The sequence below is a fragment of the Megalobrama amblycephala genome, linkage group LG6 (genome assembly GCF_018812025.1).
Source record: "Megalobrama amblycephala isolate DHTTF-2021 linkage group LG6, ASM1881202v1, whole genome shotgun sequence".
Classification (NCBI taxonomy): domain Eukaryota; kingdom Metazoa; phylum Chordata; class Actinopteri; order Cypriniformes; family Xenocyprididae; genus Megalobrama; species Megalobrama amblycephala.
In genome coordinates, this window is record NC_063049.1 from 31,143,526 (window position 1) to 31,169,246 (window position 25,721).

Here is a 25,721-nt window from a genome sequence, read left to right on the forward strand (position 1 = left end):
ATTCTGTCTCTAATTTAGAAAAACAAACCTCTCCAAGCCGGCTGCTCTCTATCCATATAATAACACAAGCAGAACCTTCCATTTTACAACACATCATAACAAACTGGATTTGTTTACTAGATTATAGAAGGATTGATCTTTGGAAGAACATGGGTTAATATACTCACATCATTTTTTGCATACTAGTCCCATCAATGCTTAGGGGTAAATCATTAGTTCAGTGTAAAATGAGCTTGTGATTATGCAAACAAAAGGAACAGTTAACTGTCATTTGGTGCTTAAGTACAAATATATTTGTAAACAGGTAGTTGACCAAAAAAAAAAAAAAAAACACACAAAAAAACAGGTACCTAAAATGTTTTCAACCACCATTTAGATTGAAGGAGACTGCATTTTAAGTGAATTTTGTTTACTATTTTATCAATTATTTCTCTCAATATCGGTAAAAAAAATAAAATAAATTAAATTAAATAAAAAAAAATGTTAACAAATATATAATTTTTAGAGTCTGGCTTCGTGTCACACTGCACCAGACTGCTGTCATCCAAAACGTCACACTAATATACAAGGGGTTTCCTTAAACATCGTAACTGAACACTTAATTTAGTCATAATTTAGTTAATTTAGCTGAAACTTTTACAAACAATTGCACCAATTTAAGACAGGCGTACAACCAATGCGTTACTGCCAAACACACGCGTCCAGCTCTAGCCTCAGGCGCTCCTTTCAATCTGGTCGAGAAAGAACTCGCTGAGTGGAAGGAGAGAGAAAAGAGGGGGTGGGACGGAGGTGTGACTGTCGTGGATAAGTGCATAAAGTGAATGATTTGTAAGAGGGAGCAAGAGAGAGAGAGAGAGAGAGAGAGAGGGAGACTTTATAGGGAGCCAGTGGAATGTTATCTCTCAAATCATCAGAGGCACGAGGACAAGCACGCGTGGTTGTAAGGATGGCTGGAACAATATTCTAATAATCCACGGGAAACAGAGAGGAGGACAGCCGGAGACGACACTTTCTTATCTCATCGATCTTATCTGAGGACGCGTGTCCATTGTTATCCGCACACGGGTCAGAGGGCAGCACATCTCAGAGCGTGCGTTACCGGTCCTGTTATTATAATATCCATTCTGTAACACCTCTCACGGAAATTTCATCATACAACAACAATCTACGATACCGGCTGCGTTATAAGTGGAATTAGTGGCGAGGAAAATATTAGGCTGAGAAATGCTGTTGCTCATGCCAAAATAAAAATTCAGAAAACACAATGGACAGATGAACATGAAACACTAAAACAGATTTGATAAAGGGGATTTTGGGGAATAAACTGATTCTCGTCCTATTCATCATCAACAGAGGTGAGTTTCAAATCAATTTCATAAATGTTGGTAGATTAATACTTTTTACTCATCTCCATGTTGTGATTATTTTAAACACCTTACAGTGTTCATGTTGCATGCATTAACTTGCACTATAATAAATTATTAGCTATAGCAACAGTCTATAATTATGGGCAGCTCGCCAAAATAATTGATATGGTATATTTCCATCATTTTATCATAACATCGTCTTAGTTTTCCTCTGTTTAAACTCGATCTTCATCAGTAATTAAAGTGCAATGAACTAATCTGGAAGCTGTCACTTTGGCAACGCTTTAAAAAAATGTTTTTCTTTAAAAATTTAAGACTGCAATTAAAAGAACGTTTTCAGCTGTAATGGATATAATTTTTATAGTGTTAGTTCATTTGCATAACTCAGTAGGTAATAATATTTTAACGTAGCCTATAGTGTGCTCAGACAAATCGTTATTCAAAAACATTCAACTTATAACGAAAATAAAAATAAAGCAATGGAAAAAAAGACTTGTACCATGCACCCTTGTGTCATCTGGAGCTATAGGCTTTGCATTTGCATTTGCGACAGATGGTCAACTATGACTTGGGTTTTGTGACAATAATTGATTCCCATTAACTTTTGCGTAGAACCAGCGAATATCCATCTCCTGATGGTAATGTGTGCTGAATGAGCCAAAATGCACACAACAACCATTTACAAACATTTAGTAGCTACTCAACTGTTTTTAAAGTAACACAAACGAATAGCCTATATCCATGAAGCTGCATGCAAACACTGAGTGTTACCCTTAGGTGAAATAGCCTACAAGCAATGAATTTATTTTAACATTATGTACAGATTACTATTTATATGTTGAAAAACATAAATCCTTTGTGTCTAATTCACCAGGGCAGTTAACAATCAGTGCACTTTTGAAGTTTTTATCAAACGGATCTGAAAATGATGCTGAGCCCCGATCAGACGGATCCTGACCTCACCTGGGGACAGTCGGACACGGAATGTCTGAACATCATGAAGGTGGAATGTGTGGCTCACGAGCCCTTAGAGGCCGAGGATGGCAAGACTCGCGCACTCGTGCCAGCCGCGCTCACTAGAGAGGAGAAGAGACGGAGGAGGCGCGCGACTGCGAAGTACCGCTCTGCGCATGCCACGCGAGAGCGCATCAGAGTGGAAGCGTTCAACGTAGCATTCGCTGAGCTTAGAAAGCTGCTACCAACACTTCCACCCGACAAGAAACTGTCCAAGATAGAAATACTTCGTCTTGCTATCTGTTACATTTCTTATCTTAACCACGTTTTGGACGTTTAGACTAACTTTCAGCGCATTCTGAAACAAAATCCTACAGGTGTATAAAGAATACTTTTATTGACATGACAGCTAGACTCGCAAACATTAAGAAAAATGGGTAACACTTTATAATTCAGTAATAGGCCTACAGTATGTAATGTTATTGAACTGTCTGTCCTTAAAATAGGCTACCCTAAAAAAAAGCCTAACAAAAAAAGATAGAAGGAAGTCATAATGTATTCTGTTAGACAGTGTTTTCAAACGTTTCAGTAGGCTAATCACTAAAATAATTAGCCTTGATGAAGGTTATTATAAAGAGTTACCCAAAAACGTTTAACGTGTTGCAATAAGTGAAGCTTGTTGTTTTTAACACCATAACAAGAGTTTAGGATAACTGTTCAACATCCAAAATCATAAGCATATTTGTGCCAGTAATTTGCTGTGGAGAGATTTGACTTGGGCTGGATCTTTATACATCACATTGGCCTAAACGAAACAACATTACATTTATCTTTCACAATCTTGATATAAATCAAGCGGATTTTATAGGCCAACCATCTGGGGGGGAAAAAAAAAAATGTATAGGCTACATCTATGTGCTGGAACGAATCGTAACCTTGTTGTTAATTTATTCGTTAATTTATTTTCTTTTACATGTATTTTTGTTTATTTTTATTTATGAAGTAAATTAAGTTATGTGAGTGTCCTTAAAATAGCATATCTAAAGTGTTTACGTATACATGTAAATATTTAATGTTTTATTATTATTCATAGACTGATGTCGCAGAGTTTGGGTTTACTGTTGCTTTTCATTTGCACTTTTCATTGGCAGTTTTCTTAGGAGTAGGAGGGCCTTCGCTGTGTGTGCACTACGGTTATTATAATGGTGTTGCTGTCGCTGTCCTGTCCTATGATAACGAGAAGCACTTCCCATCGGATAGGATCTATTGCTGTATTGTTTATTTTGTTTACAAAGTGCTCATAGATAGCGCCTTGGGTACCAGATGACTTGTGATGGATTAAAAGTACCATTAGACTAAATTAAATATAGGCCTACATAATAATCAATGTCACATAAATAATTTGGAATAATACATAAAGAGTTGCTTAATTGCCTTCCAAGTCTATAAGCTACCCATAGACGCTCTCTCTGCTGCGACCAAAAATGATCTCAAAGTAGTTTATTTTTTCTTTTAGAAACTATTTATAGAGATTATTTGTTTACGTGATTCTTGTGAACCTTTTGGAAATTTTATAGTGAACAAATTATCTCACATCTGCCTCATATCCAAAGATTACCCTGTTAATTCGGGGTTTTGTCCGTCATTTTGTAGTGGAATAGCCAGTACACTGGTTTGTATCGCAGTTTTTCATAACTATTTTAGAATAAATAGTAAAAAAAATATTAATTCAACGCCAGTTCGTCTGTTGTTTTTGCATAAAACAATATGAAATTAAAGATATTGTACCAATAATATGTTCTCTATGTTCTTTACAGCCTACTTTTACGCTTGCCATTTCAGACGACAACTGCAATGAAATAATGAACTCTGGGTTGACATTATAAAATTCACTGTCGTTATTTTACTATTTAAAAAACATGGAAAAAAGACCTTTTTATGCTGTCACACATGCACAGTCCGCTCTGCTCACGGCCCAAAGGCGACTTTCTCCCCAGAGAGGAGACAGGTGCTTGTCCAGACGGGCCAAGGCAACCAAATTACGACCCGTCTGCTGCGTCCCGTGGGAAAATGCAAGAGAGCATGTGCGCGCGCGCGTGTGTGTCCAAGTCTTGATTTTATTTCACATTAAAGATCATAACTTTACTCAGCTGATGATGTTGCAACTTATACCGTCTATTTGTGTCACTCAATCAGAAAATAAGTTTAGGACATTTTTTGTTAAAAGATAAATATCTTACATTTGAAAATTAAACATTTAACATGTAACTATTTATGCCTAATATATCACAGGAAGTGCAGCATAAAGTTCCTCGCACAGGCAAACAGGCTGATCAGTTTGTGTGTTCCATGCTGGAAGGGAACAGGCCTTAGAGGATTAGCTATGTAATGAATGACCCTCAGCCCCGATGTAATACCATATGTCTGCGAGTATGTCACAGAGAAAGGTCGAATACATTAGCCTTAAACTCAGGTAGCCAGATTAGACGCTGACCCTTCATGCAATGAGCCAATCTGTCGTGTCTAAATGTCTTACATAATATTCATTAAAAACAAAACAGCGTAGTATTTTATCAAACACGTAGCCTATATCTTATCTCCTTCTGTTTAAAAATCTAATTGAAAAAAAAATCTATCTATCTATCTATCTATCTATCTATCTATCTATCTATCTATCTATCTATCTATCTATCTATCATCACGTCCCGGGTCAATCCGTCCAATTGGTTAGGCGAAATTAGCCAGATGGAAACGGACGAATGAGAGTCAGAGGATTTTAAGAGTGTTTACAAAGAAAAGACTAGAAAAAAACTGCTTAGAGGGTAAAACGAGAGTCAGTCTGTTCTCATTAGCTCGCGCATAGAAAGTGTCACACTCAGAACAATGCGACCCGGCTGCGCGCGCCTTCCCGGACCATCTGTGCACGCGTCAGACATACAAAGATCAGATTTTCGCATTTTCATCACACAATGACACACTGACATAGTCGGCGCATGCATTTGTTGATGCATGCATTGAAGAGTACAGATTTACAACCTTCCTTCAGATATTTGCACTGCACCCACATATGGCTACAGGATTTTGTAAGAGCTTGAAGGGAAAAATTACATTTTCAAACACACAGTAAAGTTGTTGTTGTGCTACAGGCCAACAGTAATTCCAAAAAGTAGCTATTTGGTAAATGTATGAACGAACGCTATTGATAAAATGTCTAATATCTGCATAGGCCTATATTTTACAGTTATTTTATGAAATACAAAATGCTTTTATCAGCATCTGCGGAGTAGCACGCAGCTCGACTCATTATTTCTTTCAAAAATAAAAATAAATAAATAAAAATAATGCACAAAAACCATCCAAACACTTACAGTCTATACAAATACTGGCACCCATCATAACACTATGAATGTCACTCATAACGGAATGGAAGTATCTTGAATTTTATAGAAACCTGAACTAATGACGATAATAATAAAACAACAAATAAAAAAACAATAACACATTTATAGTGTTGGGTGCCCTGCTGTACATCTACACAGTAATCAATCACGAATTTTCTAAAATGTAGCTAACTCTCTCTATATTCATAAGTTTCCAAATATTTTTTTGGCCACTATAAACATGATATAGGCTACAGACAAAAATATCCTTCCATTTAATCTTGGGGCACTGCACATTTCGTGTTTCTCTTCTCTTTCATTTAACACAGCTGATTCAGATCACTGGCACATTAGCAGAGAGCTCCACTGAGTTGAACGATTCAGAAAAATTGTGAAGTGATGTGGGTTTATGCGAAGCGTTCAATAGCGCCATTTAGTGGACAAACCAGTTGTCAGTTCATTTATCTGAAAGGGCTGTACAATAATAAAACGTCACATTTCGCATTACTACTGCTACTACTAGTAATAGCTTAATATAAGTCACCCGGAAATATTTAATAAATATAACAAGTGTGTCTCTCTCTCATTGTGTGTGTATGGTCTTGTTTTGACTATACCTGTGAGGACCAAATGTCCTCACTTATATTGTGAAATACTTTCACAACCCACTAGTGAGGACATTGACTGGTCCTCACTAGTTTTATCTCAGCCCAAAAGAGGATTGTATTTAAATCTAATGATTGGCAAATGTTTCTGTGATGAGTAGGTTTAGGAGTAGGGGTTGGGTTAGGTGATAGAAAATATCACTGACCTGATATAAAATCAATGAAAGACTATGCAATGTCCTCACTAAGATAGCAAAACAAACCTGTGTGTGTGTGTGTGTGTGTGTGTGTGTGTGTGTTTGTGTGTGGTCCTACGTTATGTGGACCTACGTTATGTGGACCAAATATCCCCATAAGTAGGCCTATACCTGCACATTTTTACCTTGTGGGGACATTTTTTGGTCCCCATGAGGAAACAAACTTAGAAATTATACAGAATTTCAGTTTTTGAAAATAATTTTTTTTTTTTTTTTTTTTCGTTTTTGCGATTTATGAGGATACAAATTTGTATAATGACATGGGTATTACACTGGTATTACGACATAAACATGAAATATGAGGACATTTCATGAGTCCTCATATTTAAAATAGCTTTAAAGGTGCCCTAGAACTTCTTTTTAAAAGATGTAATATAAGTCTAAGGTGTCCCTTGAATGTGTCTGTGAAGTTTCAGCTCAAAATACCCCATAGATTTTTTTTAATTCATTTTTTTAACTGCCTATTTTGGGCATCATTAACTATGCACCGATATATAGGTTGCGGCCCCTTTAATTCTCGTGCTCCCCCTCCCCCGGAGCTCGCGCTTGCCTTGAACAGCATAAACACAGTTTACACAGCTAATATAACCCTCAAAATGGATCTTTACAAGATGTTCGTCATGCATGCTGCTTGCATACATTGGATCATGTAAGTATAGTATTTATTTGGATGCATTACATTTGATTCTGAATGAGTATGAGGCTATGCTGTGTGGCTAAAGCTAACAATTCACACTGTTGGAGAGATTTATAAAGAATGAAGTTGTGTTTATGCATTATACAGACTGCAAGTGTTTAAAAATGAAAATAGCGACGGCTCTCTTGTCTCCGTGAATACAGTAATAAATGATGGTAACTTTAACCACATTTAACAGTACATTAGCAACATGCTAACGAAACATTTAGAAAGACAATTCACAAATATCACTAAAAATATCATGTTATCATGGATCATGTCAGTTATTATTGCTCCATCTGCCATTTTTCGCTATTGTTCTTGCTTGCTTACCTAGTCTGATGATTCAGCTGTGCACAGATCCAGACGTTCTGCCCTTGTCTAATGGCTTGATCATGGGCTGGCATATGCAAATATTGGGGGCGTACACCCCGACTGTTACGTAACAGTCGGTGTTATGTTGAGATTCGCCTGTTCTTCTGAGGTCTTTTAAACAAATGAGATTTATATAAGGAGGAAACAATGGAGTTTGAAACTCAGTGTATGTCTTTTCCATGTACTGAACTCTTGTTATTCAACTATGCCAATATAAATTCAATATATTAAATTCTAGGGCACCTTTAAAAACATACTAAACAATGTTTTATTAAAAATGTAAAAACACAGAATGTTTTCTGTGATGGGTAGGTTTAGGAGTAAGGGTAGTGTAGGGGGATAGAATGTACAGTTTGTACAGTATAAAAACCATTACGCCTATGGAATGTCCTCACTTTGATAGCAAAACAAACCTGTGTGTGTGTGTGTGTGTGTGTGTGAGACTTTATTCACATGATATGTTTACCTATCAGATGACAACTACAGTGTTTTTATTTCAAATAGCTGTTTAGAGAATTGCTTTAGTCCAGTGTAATAAAAGTCTATGCCGCCCCCTATTGGTCAGCGAGGAGCAGTAAAAGTGTTTTTTTTTTTTTCTTTGTCAAGAGTCCACTGTCTCTTTAGTGTAAAATACAAAGTTATGATTTAATAAAATCAACATCTTGAGATACAAATACATATCTGAGATTTTAAACTATTTCTAGGTCATTTATTAAATAAGCAACTCTGTGACATTGTGAATTTTCTACTTGTTACTAAAATTGTTATGCTGATGATAGGCCTATTTTTTGTAATGGAAATTTTATGAAATTATTTAATAAATTCATTTTCTAAGACTCTAATTTTCACATTCAGCTATATGAGTCAAAAGCAAAGATACATGTGGATACTGCCAGAAAGAGAGAATTATTTGTCTATATATCACTCTAAATAATCTCTCAGTATCAAAAGTCAACTTGTCAGTCCTTGCTTATAGTAGTTATTTAGCAGATACCTTCATCAAAATGACTATTACAGAATAACTTTCTTCTCAATGGGCTACACAGATAACAAATGTCTTTACATAATAGGCCTATATGACAATGTACAGTACCAAAGTAGGTTAACGTGTATTTGTAGGCATATTCTTAAGTATATTGAATGTAGGCTATATTTTATAATCTCCAGAATATTCTTTGAAATATTGGTCATTTGTTCAACAATAATCATCAGTCCAAACGACCTTATTTTTGTGGCCATTGTGAATGAACCATGGAAAAAAGCTTTAAGTGGCAGGGAAAGTGGATGGAATATGTGGGGGATGGAGCTATATTTAATGGTAGAAAGCTCTCTCTGCATCTCTCTCGCTTCATCGGTTTTATGGGGTATGATAGCTGGATGCAGTAAAGTCAGTAAAGACTGCAGACAGAGAGATGTAAAGGAAACAGAGAAAGAGAGACAGACAGAGGTTTGTAACAAGATATAAGATTAATATGTCATGTGTGACCTGTTTAACATACATAACCAATCGAGTGCTGTCGCTGTACGTACAGTATAACACCTTAGGATCAAGGCAATCAAACCGAGGGAACGATTGCCGAGTGTGCCACTGCTTTTATAGGCTACAACAGTTCAATAAACAAGCAGTTAATATTGAGTAACTTACATTTTAGACACAATTGCCATTTACTTTGTCAGTTTTTTCCCTGCAGGCGTGGACAAAAAAAGTCAATGCAGAATCAGAACCAACCATTGTATCGCTGAGCAACACAGTTTCGTTCCTGAACAGTGTTTTGAGCTAATGGGTTCAGTGAATGATTCACTGACTCACTCATAACAAAGTTCACTTCTCGAATTAAGAAGTGAGTTTGAACAAATCGCTTGACTCAATGGTTCAATGACTCATTCTTAAAGATATTCACTTGTCGCCAACTACTGGTGGAACAATGTACACTGCAGCGCCAGTGTGTAGATGAGACACAATGAATCGCCGACTCGAGAGGCTGGTTAACACTCGCTTTTAATGGCGACAACAGCCGGAATAACAAGCTATCACACACACGCCCCAAACCCCGCCCCCGGCGCTGACGTGTCATGACACCCGGGGATCAGACGTCATACTCCATACACTGGCGCCACCCATTTTCCATAAAGCACACTCCCTCTCCTACAGTGACTGCTGACCTGTGAAACACAGCGGGGTAACCAGAATAGCAATGTGTGGCAACAAGAAACAACATGTCACAATCAACTATTCAGTACAGCCTAGTAGGCTATAAAAGAACACCACAAACACAAAGATATATAACACCAAAACTCCCCCCCCCCACACCCAACAAAGGATACAAGGTAAGGCTGCAGGCCTATTGCAGCTCGTAGTCCATCAGCTTGACTGGGAGCTGACGGAGACGACCAGACCGCCGAGGGGTCGGCGTCGGGACCTGTAACTTCGACGGGGATGCACTCCTGCTCTCGCATAGGTTACTTGTGCTGCTAACAGGCCCGACGGGTGATGATGCTGGTTCGGCTATTGCCAGAGGAATGTCAGGAACCGGTGGAGGAGAGCTCGCATCCAGACTTTCACTCTCTGAGTCTGCATCATCTTCAATAGGCACCATTTGCTCAGGGATAGACTCAACTTTGTAACAGTCACTCAGTCTGACCCTATATGATCCGTGTCGAAGTTGAGAGCCAGTGAACTTTCGAATGTTGCACCATGCCCCGTCAGTATTTAGCACAAGATATCGACTTCGTGCCTGGGACTTGTTCCGATCACTATACAAGTACACTAGATCACCTGGGACAACATCTGGGCATGCTGCGAACTGATTCGATGGTGATTTGGCCTGACTGCTGTGGGGATGATTCACTAGACGTTGTGCATGCTGTTGAGTAATTAACTCCTGATCATGGACTGGTAACTGTTTGAGAGAGAACTGGTCACGTTGTAACAGCATCTCCCGAGCTGACATGCCACGTGATCTGATACGGCTGTTTAACTGAGCAACGGCTACAGACAAAAGAAGGGGAGTGACAACCTGACAGTGTGGTTCCAAGCGCAAAACCTCACCCTGCAGCTCCTGAATGGCCTTTTCATCAACAGGGTTTTTGTTGACATTTTTGGCTTCGCCCACCTCGATGACCAACCTGTGCTGAGCGAGCACCTCATCATTTGTTAATGCTGCGAATCCAGGCGCTGGGTCAGTCCTGACCACAGCCAACGGACCATCGAGTGGACGGAGACCGATGCACAGGCTTATGATACCATCCCGCAACGTCTCTTTGCGCTCATCTGCGATTAGAAGGGCGGCAGTGAAGGATGTCACACATTCACGAACAACTAGGATGAGCTGACGTGCACGTTTTAACACATCAGCTGCAAAGGAGGACCCCACAGCCTCAGGTGGGTCACAACTGGATTGTTCCACCGCAAATGAGGGGGATTTCGCCAGTGCGGCGCATTGATGGCAACCCCTACTGGTATGTTGGATAGCTGCCTCCAAATCCAATGCATAGAAGTAATGGCCGACCACGAGTCTCAACTGATGTGCAGAAGGGTGATTCAATCTGATGTGCAATGACATAAGCAAGCCATGCAACACATTCCTTGGAACGACAATGCATTCGGAGGAGCTCACCAGCGGTGTATGACGGCGTACGATTAAGAGCCCATCTTTGGCCAAAGTGGTAGTGTTCAAATAACGTTTCACATCTTTGGCATTGGTTACTCTTTTGGAGGGGTGTGTACCTTGGCGAAGATGTGCACACACCCTACGGAGGTCTGGACATGCTGCCTGTGTGGACAACCATGATGCTCTGTTTGAGAAGGGTATCTTCTGCACACCCTGCATAATGTTAACAACATCAGAACGGCGCACAACCGAGGCCATGCAATCCTGGACAAAGCCACACACCTGACACGTGGGGCTGTTGCATTCTACAGCATTGCGACTAGCATAATCTGAAGGGAGAATAGCGGCTCCAGCAACATGGCGGACAGAAACCTGGAAGCGGCTTGCAGTTGACAAGAAAGTGGTGACTCGTGGACTTGCAGAGAACTCGCCCCTACATAACTTCTCGAAAGCTTGCACACACGGTTTGCTGTCAGTGAGGACACACGCTTTCTGTGTAGACTGGATGATAAATGGACCAAAGTGTTTTAATGCAGCAGCTATAGCTAGAGCTTCGATTTCACACGGTAGCCAATTGATCTGGTTTTTGCGAAGTTTAGCACTAAAGTAACCAGCCACCAGTAATGTCCCCTCACGTGTAACATACATTGTCGCCCCAAGGCCTGGGTCCCTGAGAGCACCGTCAGTGACGATCCAAAGCTGGTCGTCGGGTCGCGGTATTGTCACCGCACAGTTATTGGATAACGTCTGCTGAGCCCTGTGAAAACATTGGAGAAGCTCATCTGACCACACAACTGCAGTTTTCGACTCACACCCAGCTACCATGTCATCAAGGGGGGCAAGGATGGATGCACAGCCCTTAAGTACACGTGCTAAGACTTTATAAGCACCAATAAAAGATCTCAGCCCACTAACGCAAGTAGGGGGGTGCATGAGGCTAGTGTGGCAATGCGATGTGGACTAGCGCTGATGGTGCCTTGGTTCCACACCCATCCCAGGATGTTGGTCTGTGCAGGAGCAACAACTGTCTTTACAGGGGATAAACATAGGTTGCATGCCTAGAGGGCCGCTAAGACTCTTCTCCAAACCGCAAGCAGCTCTTCAAAGTTGTCAGCACCACAGTACAGATCGTCTGAAATTTTGGCCACCTGTCCCTGTTGAATTAAGTCACCAAGAACCCGACAGGTCAATTCTTCCAAGGCAGTATCTGATCCAGGCATACCCATAGCACATCTGGCATACACCCGGATTCCCTTGAATGGCGTAACTACTCCACAATACTTCATGGAGTCCTTTGAAAGGGGTATCTGATAGAACGCTTTTGAGAGGTCGGTTGCGACAATATATCTCCACTGAGCTATCTGACGTAAAGTGGCATTGACGTTTGGCATGAGCGATGGCTGAGGTTTACTGTACCGTCCTACATCAGTGAATGCTGTCACAAGACGAAATCCCCCATTCGGCTTTTTGATAAGAAATGATGGATTGACATACTCAACCGCAACGCCAACGTCCTCAGGTTTCTGAAAGACGCCCATCTGTTCTAACACGTCGAATTGAGCCTGTAGTTCTTGCAACTGGCCTCTTGAGTACTGCGGAACTCTACCCTTCCGTTGAGGCGGTTGGACGGGACCCATGTTTACTCTAGCCTGGAAGGGGCCAGCAGCGCCATTATAGCCCCTAAACTGTGGGTTGAAAACCTCATCAAATTCCCTGTGGACTTCCCGAAATTTGTCTTTATGCTGTCTGGGTCTAATGAGATGAGGTCAGAAAACAGTGTCAGACTGGAGTTGGGTGCAAATGTCTGTGGGGCCGCAGACGGGGCCTGTTTGGGTAGTGGCTCTGGGACATAAGTCATGCGAATGCGGCACACATGATCGTTTCTCTTAATACCCTGCGGTGTGTTAGTCAAATTGGGAATTCTGATTCTACCAGATATTCCTTTATACAGGGCAGGTGCAAGCCACTGTGTAGAGGCATTATGTGGCTCAACAGCGAGCTCCTCGCTAACGTTCACCAGCTCGCCTGGAAGCTCAAGCTCAACAAAGTTGCCAGGCCAAACAGTATGAGATGACGTAGCACGGAGGACATGAGCTCGCCTGACAGCGTGAGTATCCCCCTCAGTCCGTCTGGCACCATACTCGTATGTGTTGGACCCTACACAGACCTGGTGTCTAGCAGGGCGGATGGAGATGTCATTACATTCCATAAACGGTATGCCAGCGAGAATATCAGAGTCTAAATTTTCTACGACAAGCCCTTCAAAGTAAAGCTCATGTCCATCTCTGTGAAAGTGGGTGTGTGTTTCTCCAACTACCTTTAAGGGTGAAGAGCCATCTGCCTGGTGAGCTGACTGAGTACTGCTGGTGACCTTAAGACCCAGTCTGTTAGCACAAGCTGCTCTTATCATGTTTCCCGTAGCACCACTGTCGATGGTCAGTCTGACTGGGGCATAACTATGGAAAGCATCGAGGCATGGAGACTGCATGATACGAACGCGCTGCACTGCCATCGGACAACACACAGAGTCATCGTTGCCATCATCAGATTCACCCTCTGTGTGACCCGACGAACCTGCCACTTGCCGTGCTTTAGCAATGAATGCCCTGTCGTGAGGAGGCAGAAAGGGGCATTTACTGAGAAAATGATTATCTGGTCTGTGAGCCTCTTTACACAGTGGACACGACTTCCTGGATCGACCCAGAGACGTCAGTCTCTGCCTTGGAAGGCTGGACACCGCAGTGCGCATTGTTCTGGCATCCTCTGACAACTGAAGTTCATCCAGTAATGAGCTGAGGGCTTGGGATATCTCTGGTTTTATAGACGCCAGTGTGCGTGACCGTAATTCAGTACCGTACCTCTGCTTTACGAGTTTTGGCAGCTCGCTGTGTATAAGTCGAAGCCATGTGAGAACAATGATATTTTCTATTGTGGGGGAGAGTTCTTCATCCTCCACAACGGGTACACCTCCATAAGTAATGCCAGAGTCTTTGCGGAGTAAATTGTCCTCAACAAAAGCCATTAGTCTCTGGTATAAATCCTCCGGACCCTCATTGGGCTCTAGTTTAATAGCAGCAAAGTCAATGAAATGAGCGCCAGTGGACTGAAATCCAAAGTGTAGTCTGATTACTTGCCATATATGGTCAATGCAAGTGGAATTCTTAACAATAGTATTGCGGGATATGACTGGACAGTAATTAGCGATCTGCCCCAGCATAAGCTCAAGCATGCTAACCTTTTGTTGGCGCGTGCGTCGTTGAGCTGCAGGAATTTCCTCGTTATCATCTGTGAAACCCCTATATGGCGAAGCCCTCGTCTTCTTTTCCCAGTTTATGCCGTCCATTAAAAACGGGGCAAACTCAGTGTCCAGTGATAACGTATAAACGAGGTTCTGACGCCAGTTCTCAAAGGAGTTCGCTGTCTCGACTTTAGTGAGGCACCACTGCTTCGGCGCTCTGTGTGTGTTCGCCATGGTTACGGCTCGCGTCTCGTCGGCAAAGATAATCCGCTGCTAGTTTATATGCACTCGTAGCGTGAACTGATCTCACGTGAGCACAAAGAATACATTTAAGGAGTGGATTCGGTAACGCTGCCACCACGCCAGTGTGTAGATGAGACACAATGAATCGCCGACTCGAGAGGCTGGTTAACACTCGCTTTTAATGGCGACAACAGCCGGAATAACAAGCTATCACACACACGCCCCAAACCCCGCCCCCGGCGCTGACGTGTCATGACACCCGGGGATCAGACGTCATACTCCATACACTTGCGCAGGACAAGTCACTGAACAATCCCACACTAATATATGACAGCAAACACAGACAAATAAAGGCATAATACAATCATTAAAGCAACAATATGTAATTTTTTTGCCGCTAGAGGTCGCTCATTCAAAACAAAGGCATAGCTTGATGACGCCTTGATTTCACAGAATCATGGGATGTGTTGTCTTCACATCTACAGCCGGTAGAAAAGAATCGGGATGGGACTCGGGCAGAAATCATGTTCATGGATGAGATCATTAACATTACTGTAGTATAAAGCAGAGCAGGGCCGAGTGCTGTGAGAGCAGAAACAGGGCCGCTGGAGCGATTGATAATGAGAGTCGAGCGCGACACAGGTCTCGAGAACAGTAGAACTTTTATTATGCCACAGTCACCGCTTCTGCTTCTTCCTGTCATTTGCATGTGGGATAAAGCAGCGCTGTTTTATCACATTAGATATATTTGTGTGTTGAAATTTGTTATAATGCTACTCTGCATTCGCTCGGCAGCTACTATGAGACACTTGTTGCACACTGCAGTAAGCTAGATCAGTATTAGGCATGGTAAAACAAAGCTGTAAATCAAGAAAACGAAATTTAAACAATAAGACTTACTTTTAGCAATATAACATGATTAGTTTTCTGTCGATGAATGTATCCATCCAAACAGTTGCTCACCTGTCTAATAAAACACATAATATATTAAAGAGTTTTTGCTGTTTCCATGGTTTCTCCAAAATAAAACCGGAAACCGAGGGTCATGATGTCATTGACAAGCGACGCACGGACACGTCCCGAGTCCTGGTTAAAATTGCTTATTTCTCTGGATTTAAACATTCTTGGAAGCATTTGGTATAATGTAAGTAAACAAGTCAACAAAATATATAACATTGTTCTAGTGGTTTTTGGATATTTTAATCCAAAAAATTTCCATATTGTGCCTTTAAGTAATGTTAACATATATATATATATATATATATATATATATATATATATATATATATATATATATATATATATATATATGTATATGTATATATATATATATATATATGTATATATATATATATATATATATATATATAAACCAATGTACGTCTAATTAGAAGCGATAACTCCCCCTAGCGCTGCCCGCTGTAATGAGTCTCAGTCCCTCCACCTCCTCTGCCAAAGTGCATCGTATGTGCTCCGCCTGTAAAGGATACTATCATTACTGCCGTCAGATTGGTCGCAATGCATGACAGTGGGTAAATCTGGGTACAGTGTATTGATCGTCGGATCATTTTATCGGGGATGTTGGCGTGGCCACTAGGTAAGTTTCTACTATAGCTTACCTATTGTCTATTCTTTTGTGCTCACTGCATTGATCTAAATACAAGTGATCACCTTTTGGCGTTAGAAGACACTGGGATTCATGCTCAAGTTCTCACGCCCAGCTGCGCTCTCTAGAATGACAGATTTAAATCATTGCTCATACAGAGTATTGATTATAGGCATATACAAGGTTACAATGAAAATCATTATTGATGCTTCCTGACGAGACGAATTAACCCGTTATATTCACTATGAAAATTCATACTATTAACATTACACTCTAGATGCTAATAGCACTTTAGATGCATTTTCTGTAACATTTCCTCCAATAAATAAAACACATTTTCTTATTTTGCAGTGGACTGACTTCTTAATATGATCATTATTCCCGAGTCTCGTGGCACTGAGTCGCCTCCAAAAATGCTGCTGGGTGGATCACGCTCGCACCACGTAGAGTGCTTGTTTATTTATTTGTTGATGTGTTTATTGGATGTATTAGAGGCAGTGGTTGCCCTTTTTAAAGCACATGGTTGGCATTCCGTTGACTTGGGTGGTGTATCCATGACTAGAGATGTCCGATTCGCAATAGAATCGTTCTTTTGAGTCGAGTCATTTTAGCCTTTCTGTGGAGCCAAGCAGCAGAGCAAAGGAATGGATTGACAACATTTCATAAAAGGAAAACTAAGTTTTACAACTGGGTAAGGTAATATAATGCTAATAATAATAATAATAATATTTTAAGCATGAAATGACCACGGAATTGTAAAAGAAAAATCATATTGAGTATGAGCCAAATTTTGTTCATTTTATAAATTTACCTCTGGTTTCTCAGAGAAGGCTTAAACCTAGTTCCAGACTAAAATAAATGTTTGAACTGGTTTAACTGAAAGCAACATGCACTGACATATATTAAAATATTCCATTGTTTTGTCTCAAGATGTACACCAATAATGTTTTTTTTTTCTAAGGCACGTTTAAAAAAGCTATTCAAATGTCCTAATTGAACTAAGGCTTAATCCTGGCTTAATCTAAACTCTGTCTGTGAAACTAGGCCTTAAATTTTAAATAATGTGTTTTGTATAGGCTAAACGTTATTTCATTGTTTTATTCTTACTATTGTTATTATTATTATTGCATTTTCTTATTAATGTATTATACCTTTTTTGCATAATTTAACATTAAAATGCTACTGCGTCTGAAACACTAGTACGAGCTATGAAACACGAATTGGTGAATCAGTTTTCAACCTGTCCATTGAGACGAACCATTCGAACGAACCGATTCTTTCAAATGAACCGGTCTTTCCAACGCTATCATTTACGCCCATGAGCTACATGCGATTTATGACCTCTTGCGGTTCCCGTTTCTTTCCTTCATCAAAGAATGCTCTTTGGCTGAGAGGGTTGCATTCGCATTACTGCAAAAAGAAACGAATATATGTTCAATGTCAAAGCGGATCATTTTTGTTTTGAATGCATGGTGCGCATGGAAACAACGAACGGCTTGCAGGAGGAATGACATATCATTGTGCCTTTTTACATTGCGTTGGATTTGGTGTCGTCAGAGGGTAAATTGATGCTTATGTTTAACTTTAATCCTGATTGACTAATTTCCTTTCTTTTGTTTATAGTGTATATATCATATAATCATGACAAAAAAGGGGGTGGGGTTGATTATCTTTTAAAGGGTACATGGTCTGCAGGATTAATCCATATCCATTTTTTTTAATAAATATAGGCTACAAACACTTATGCATGTGCTTATTATGATTGCTGACTGAGTTTACCATCTCTTCACTTTCTTCAGATAAATGTTTCCTTACTTACTGCAGGTTATTATTGTAAAATGTGGTCTGTAACATGCTCCTTATCTTGACTTGCACAACAAGTTACATTGTATCTATTGCATTGAGTATAGAATCGCACTATTAACATCTGACATAAATTCCCATCTCTGTACTTTCTTTTGCTTCTTGGTCTCTTAAGGAAACTACTGCTAGATAATGTAGGACAGATAATAATGTTGGACTCTCAGAATCATCTGAAAGATGGCATGATTTTCAGGGGAGACTGAATCGTGAAACCTAAAAAAAGTACTTAAACTTAGTGTTGTGTTAGTAACAAATTAGTATACAAGTATTTTAACCGAACATATTGTTTTGTCTGATAAACAGTAGAAGTGTGCATTCTTCTCTTGAAGCACTAGAAATAAACAATGAGGCAGTCTTTCTTGTAAAGCAGACATTTTTATGTCTTTTACACATCAGAAAACAACACACACTTGCAAACGTTGGCTTTTAATCTGTCAGTGCAACTCTTGCATTTTATATCTGACAGCGCATGAATTATGCATTGGCCTATCTGAAAGTTTTACGCTCAATGCACTAAAATAACACTAAACTTTATCTCAAGAACACCGCAAAGAAACAGGTCTCGCACATAGTACTTGTAATGTATTTATAAACCATCTTTCTATTGCTACACAGCACACACATTTTGCACATGCATACATGTCTTTTCTTATGTTTAATACTTCAGTGTTTTTTTGCTTAGGCTTTTAACCAAATATCATTGTTTAAAAAGTATTCCAAGGGAGAACATGGAAAGGCATGGAGCCTGAAAACACTGGACTTGATAAGACATTTAGAAACTCACTAACTCACACACATAAAATTTTAATTTCATAGTATCTTGTCTGTACTGTCCACCACAACATATGTTGACCTGGCAACACTTCTAGCAAAGGCTTCTTCAAACAGCACACAGGGAAGGGAGCGTTAACAAGGAAAGCCTTGCTGTAAAATGTGTCAACAGAGCTCATGTGTTGGCCTTAGCTGCAATCGCTATGCTAACAGTGAGATGAAGAGTGACAGAAAACACGATGGGCCTTTCAAGCATGGACAGCAGTTATACACTCTTAAAAATAAAAGTTCCAAAAAGTTTTTGTTTTGTTTTGTTTTTGCAGTGGTGCTATAGAAGAACCATTTTGGGTTCCCCAAAGAACCTTTCAATAATCAGTTCTTAAAAGAACTGTTTTCTTCTTAGTGTATAGAACATTTTAATGATCTAAAGAACCTTTTTACACTAAAGAACCTTTTGTGCAGTGGAAAGGTTCCACTGATGGTTAAGGTTCAACATGAAACCTTCAATGCTAATTATTTTTTCAAGAGTGTATGAACAGGATCACACTGTCTATCACTTTGGACAATCAGAGTAGTTGTTTGTATGTGCTTATATCTAGAAGTGATAAGCGCAGTATTTGTATACAGAATAACGCTGGTTTATAAGACAAGATTAACATTATAACCACCATTCATATAATTCAAATACTACAAAAGTGTGGTAGCTGAGGCTGCAAGCATGAGGTTAGCATGTTTCACAAGTGCATGAATGAAATGCTTTACGAACATATGAATGAAAGCCCATCTAGTAAATGAGGACTACACTATGAAGTTGTCTTGTATAAACAGCAGCTTTTGACTACTATTCCTGTTTGTGTGTGTGCGTGCGTGTGTTTTTTGACATATCAGGACACAAATTTGTATAATGACATAGGTATGACATAGGTATTACTAGGAGAGGGTGACTCCATTACCCCATGTCTCCATTTTTCAAAAGGCTTATAAATCATACAAAATGAGTTTTTTTGGAGAAAGTAAAAATGTGCAGAGTTTTCTGCGATGGGTAGGTTTAGGTATAGGGGTAGTGTGGGGATAGAAAATACGGTTTGCACAGTATAAAAACCATTACGCCTATGCAATGTCCCCACAATTCACAAAAACAAACGTGTGTGTGTGTGTGGTGGTTCCCCACATCTACTCCTTAAGCTCGGATCACACCAAGCCGACGGTTGGCCGTCAGGCAGTTTTTGTCCATTTTCTCAGTGTGTTCCACACAGTCGGCTGAAGTTGGTCTTTGTTGGGTTTTTTCCCCGGGCGATTCAACATGTTGAATCGGCGTCGGAACTCGTCGGTCAGTCGGGCCATCTTATCATTCTGATTGGCTGTTCAGCTACTGTCACCTGCTGGTACGGAAAGGCATTTCATCTTACGCAGACGCAGAACGGACGTGCTACTTGGGTGTCAAGCATCGGTTTGGTGTGTCAGGGCAACTTTGGACCCAGACACTGCCGACGTGAGCCAACCCCGCAGTCTGCTTTCGTTGCCACTAGTTCGTCGGCGTCAGCTTGGTGTGTTCCGGGCCTTAGACAGACTTATTATTTAATTTCCATCTGGCCTCAACACCCAGATTAAAGTGAGCAAGGCTCTATAATGCAATTTTTCTATTTCGTAGTCTTGCTCGCTCTCTTTCTCTGTCCATTTTACCATAATATACACCCAAACATGATATTTACATTTTCTGTGATGTTAACTACTTAAGAAAACCTCCAGTAGTCTTAGAGAAGACCCAGAGTGTGTTGAAGACATGATGAGGGGGGAAAGTTAATCATTGTGTAATGTTTATGGGTTTATTTTGAGGTATTTGCATTTGAACTCACAGATATTAAAATTAGTGGCATGAAATTATTAGGAAAAGGGAGAAATGGTCTGAGTTTATTGCAGGCCAGAATCGAACCTGTGCCACTCATATGAGCAGCATAGCTTCAAGCATTTTTAAATGGACACTACTAAATTTAAAGTCACCATGAAATGTGATAGACTTTTCTTTCTCATTGTGACATATGTACAAGTGAAAGTGCTTCTCAGACAAGAAAAACTATAGTGATTGGATTGTTGGTTCTGATTTCATTTGAGTGACAGGTTGTCCCGCCCTCGTGCCGAAAAACATGTCAGAGAAGAGAAGAGATGTCATTGTGAGAGGGAGGGGAAGTTATTTTGATTAAAGATTAAGAGGTAACATGAATTTTAAAAAAAATAATGATGTGCACGAATAAATAATTTATAATAAACACTGCAATATTCCATAAAAAAATAAGAATTGTCAATTTTGATTTCAAGGTGAATTTAAGATTATCTTAGCAATAGCATTAGCCGATATTTGCTGATATGTACATTATCTCTGTATACATAATCTGTGTACACACACATACTGTTTTATTTTAGTCTGCAATAATATACGTCAGTTTATGTGTTAGCTTTTATGTGTCAGTCATGCTTGCTCAATCTGAAGACTACAGTAAATTTTTTCCCCTACTTCTGTTCTTTTCACTCTCACTATTCCTCCCCCTTCCACTCTCGTTCTTTCTGCTCTCTGATTCTGTCTTTCTGCCTGTCTTGTTACTTGTATTCTTGTTTAGTAGGTGAAGAAATGTTATTGTTCTGCGTTTGATCATCCATGACTGCCTCTAGGGCAAGGCAAATGTGAAAGTCTTGCGTGTGCATGTGTGTTTCTACATGCGTGTATATGATACGCATTACTCAGCGCTTTGAACATATGTTAAAGGCTACGTTGGCTGAGTGGGCCTCTCTGTCAAATGATGTGTCTTAGCTCTGTAGGTGTAATGGCTGTGAAAACCTGAGTTTTGATGGCTAAATGTAAAGGCCTCCAGGGACTCTCCTGCTCCAGTTAGCACTACATTCTGACTATATGCTCTAATATTAACTGTCCATTCAGCTCACGTTAAAATATGTCACTGTTTCTGCAGCATACGACTTTCTTGCTTCTGCAGAACACAAAAGGATAATTTCCAAGAAAATAATAATAAATAGGGAATGGGTATTTCAAATGAAGCCATACGATAGCAATGTGTGACAGACAGGCTGAAATTTAAGGTCACTGGTCATTGAAGGAAAATTCTACATTTATAGCATTTGTAAAATGACTAAGTAGATGTTCAAAGCCATGAAATTCTCGTGAATGTAATGGTGAAGATACTGTGCCCATTTGTGAAACCATAAGCTGAGGCTCAGCTATAGACCAATACTTTATGATTTTGAGACATGGGCCCAGACAGAAGATATTTTGAAGCATGTTTTAATTGTATTTGCCCATACAATGAAAGTCAGTGGGGCAAAAAACAATATCAAACCCCTTTGGCTTTCATTGTACATTGACATTTTTTAATATACCTTGTTTTGTGTTCCACAGTGGAAAAAATTCATTGGAATGACAAGAGGATGAGTAAATGATGACAATTTTTGTTTTTGGGTGAACTGTTCTTTTCTATGTGTGAATTTCTGATAAATACTAATCTGAGATGTATGGTAAACAATAATGTATTATACACACATAATGTTGCATCTCAATAAAAATAAAAAAAAGCACTGAAAAAGAAAAGAGAGACCAATGATTTGTTTGGGAAAAAAAGCTAAACATGCCTGCTGTTCGGTTCTCCTGTTTATTGTTTATCTGAACTCTGAAAACTGATTAAAGTCAACAGAGCAAGCCTGATAAGATTAGAAAACTATTCACCCTGAATTAAGAATCTGTGTATCCCAATAATAGAATGAATATTGTAAACAGATTTCAGATTTCAACTGCCCCTAGACAGTTCATCTAGACAGATCACGTATCAAAGTCTTCAAAACCTTGCATTCCTGCTTTTTACAAAAGAGATTTACTTGGCCTATGCTGCCCTGTGAAATATGCAACAACCCTTGAATTGTCTCCAGAATAGTAATGGATCGACACACAGTGCCGTAACTGAGTTAAGGAGAGTGAAACCTGTCTGAAGTTATTAAACATTTGGCTGTAATTGCTTTCTTCTCCTTTATGATAGGATATAATAACATAAAATACTAAGCCCCCAGCTTCCCTAACTTGATACACTTTCTGTTAGTGCATATGAGTGTACATGGAGTAACTTTAGAGGAATTCTTTGTGTGTGTGTGTGTGTGTGTGTGTGTGTGTGTGTTGTGTGTGTGTTTTCAGGGCACTATGAGGTAACCCCAGAGGAATGCTGTGTGTGCTTGTCCAGGTCAGATTTCTCCCATTGATAAGAGAAATGAAGACTTGAAAGTGGTCAGTGTTATCTTGGCAAACTCGCATACCACATCATGATCAAGGACATAATTTGTCCGCAAATTACCTATAAATTCTTAGATAAACCAGCAATTGAGACTATCATCCCATTCAAGGGAAACCAAAAGCTAAACAAGTGTTGTTTTTTTCTACAGTACAAAGTTTACTATCATTCTCTTCTGATTTCAAGAGGATGTTCTGAATACCTATAAAATATACAGATGTTAATAGGCTTTAAAGCTCTAATACAGTTATTTACAAAAATTTGCAGTTAATAGCACAGTGAATTTTAGTTGAACTAAATGTATTCAATGTAGGGTAGGTGTGAATGCAGCAAAAGCTTGTTGTTTTGGTTCAGGAGGAATTGTAAAATGTGGCTGAGGTTTGTGGCACTAGTAACTCTGTCTTCAACTCTGCATAGCCTCATGAAACGCACTGTTGATGTGTGATGTCTGCGTGATCAGGGTGTGCGGGGGTACGGAAATATGTAGGTTGACAGGTAGGTAAGACATCTTATCATCGCATTTGGTCCTGAGACTCCCACAGAAGATATATGTACTTTTTTATACATTATATATATATTTAGACAACTTCCATTATTGATTGCTATCAGGTTGTGAAGAGAGTTTCAACCAGCATTACAAAAAGTTTTTATGATAAACATTGCCTACCCTACCTTTAAAGCAATATCTGCATTTTGGTGGTGCCAAAATATCATAAATTTCCATGTCTCTAGGTTTCACCAATCAGAATTACAAAAATAATGGATTTTTAAACAAGTTTCAAACACTCTGTCTGTCAATGTTTGAACATACAGGTAATTTAATTTAAATTTAGTTTTACGATCTGCTGAATAGTTTGTCAGAAATGTAAAGTTCTGTCATGAAACTTTAGATGGGTTTAGATGTTGATAGGCTGAACTCTACACGACAACGATATGCTTAATATGGAGAAGTTTTTCCTTCGAGTTATCCGTGTACAGACAACACCACTGTCAATACGATCCCCGTTCACACGAATCCGTGAAAACGACTAAAAACGCTGTATTATGCTGGCAGGCCATTAGGTGGCGATGAAACACTATAGACTGAACGTGTAATATGCATGTGTATGACGTCATCGTTTTCACAGTTTCACATTTTTGTTGTTTTTTTACATGGAGACCGTTTTTAAAACCTTTGAAACCTGTTTGCGTTTTCAGGCACCCAAAACGCAGTTGTCATGTAAATGAACGGTCAAAATGCATAAAAAGTTTTACATTTTTAGTTGAAAACGGTGTCGTGTAAACAGCCCCTCAGTTTCCTTGCAATCACATCATTCTCCATAGGGCACAGCTGATGTATCAGTAGCCAATGAGCTCGCTGCTCAACTTTCAAATACTTGGTCAGCATTTGTTGTAGCAGTAGCAGCACTTTCAGAAACCCTTCACCTTCCCCAGCTCCACCTGTATAGATTTCATGTATGCTATATTGTACAGCAGCAGCATGTCTTACTTGCTCACAAGTTCCGTACTTGCTTTGCAGCAGCAGCAATAACCTGCAGCAGCATAGCACATCTGTTCCACCAAGACCAAACATATCAACATTGTCATATCCATTACCATGCCAAACACGAAATGAATTGAGGCCCCCAAACATCATGTGAATGTATCAGGAAATGTGAGAGGAAGAAAGTGTATTGCAGAATTTAATACCATCATGATGGTTTAATGCAAGTGACTTGTGATGGAATAAATTTGCTGTGCTATGCTTTGATCAAATTTTTAGACCTGTAAATCCTATTATAGTTGTGTATGTGTGTGTGCTTTGTGAGTGCGTTGTGTTGGTTGCTTGCTTTCAGATGGCAGGTGGCACTAGATCGTGTGTGAAATCCAAATGAGTAATTGATGAGTGGATAAATCAATGCGCAATGTCTGTGCTGGAAGTCTAGAGCCTTGATACTCTTGACTTGCTAGCCTCAGTGACACTTTAATAAAAATGTGATGTTCAAAGTTTTTTTCCTCCAGAATAACTGTTTATGTTATTGTCCAGGGCTTATGAGTAACATCACCAGGCCACCAAGCTGGCTTAGGCTAAATGTGATTGAATTGTGTGGGAAAATGCATATGTCTGCTTTGCGGTGGTGTAGTCTCACAATTTCAAAGATCAAATTTAAAGTAACACCATGAAACCGAGCACCTAACAGTCAGTGCAATGCAGAATTCCCTGAAGGTGAAGAACTGAGGGCCTAAAAAGCTTAAACTCAAACAGAACAGAACAGCTAAGAAAAATAGCTTCCACAACAGTTCAAGTGAACGGGCAATGGGGGCATAGTAATGAAAAGGAATACTTTAATAGTAATGAACTATAGTTGATATCCTAAGGATCATACCTTCCATTCTTTAATAATTTATCACTAGCAGATATATTCCAGCTTGGATGGAGGAAGCGGAAAGGAAACATGTTTTTTTTGCAAGCAGAATAAATTTAGTTTGGCTTCTGAACTGGCTAAATTTGA

At 39.6% G+C, this 25,721-nt stretch overlaps 2 protein-coding genes across 9 annotated transcripts in view; both read left to right on the plus strand.

Annotated features, from left to right (window-relative positions):
* The first annotated feature begins 835 nt into the window (after nt 1-835).
* Nucleotides 836-4,115, plus strand: nhlh2 (nescient helix loop helix 2). Its single transcript, XM_048193931.1, has 2 exons — nt 836-1,355; nt 2,242-4,115. Exon 2 carries the CDS (start codon nt 2,293-2,295, stop codon nt 2,659-2,661), a length of 369 nt encoding a protein of 122 aa, XP_048049888.1. The 5' UTR covers nt 836-1,355; nt 2,242-2,292; the 3' UTR covers nt 2,662-4,115.
* Nucleotides 4,116-16,144: 12,029 nt separating this feature from the next.
* The window catches only part of vangl1 (VANGL planar cell polarity protein 1), a 39,408-nt gene continuing 29,831 nt past the window's right edge, over nt 16,145-25,721 (plus strand). The window contains exons 1-2 of one of the 8 annotated variants that reach the window (XM_048193936.1): nt 16,146-16,303; nt 16,664-16,755. The gene's annotated coding sequence lies outside the window, so the exon portion shown is untranslated. Of the gene's footprint in view, nt 16,304-16,663; nt 16,756-16,785; nt 17,004-17,578; nt 17,873-23,135; nt 23,182-23,201; nt 23,226-25,721 lie in introns of those variants that run through there. The other 7 variants (XM_048193935.1, XM_048193937.1, XM_048193939.1 and 4 more) reach the window with 7 other exon arrangements.

Excerpts from the sequence above, each read along its gene's own strand:
- nhlh2 (XM_048193931.1), top strand. The coding sequence starts at position 2,293 with ATGATGCTGAGCCCCGATCAGACGGATCCTGACCTCACCTGGGGACAG.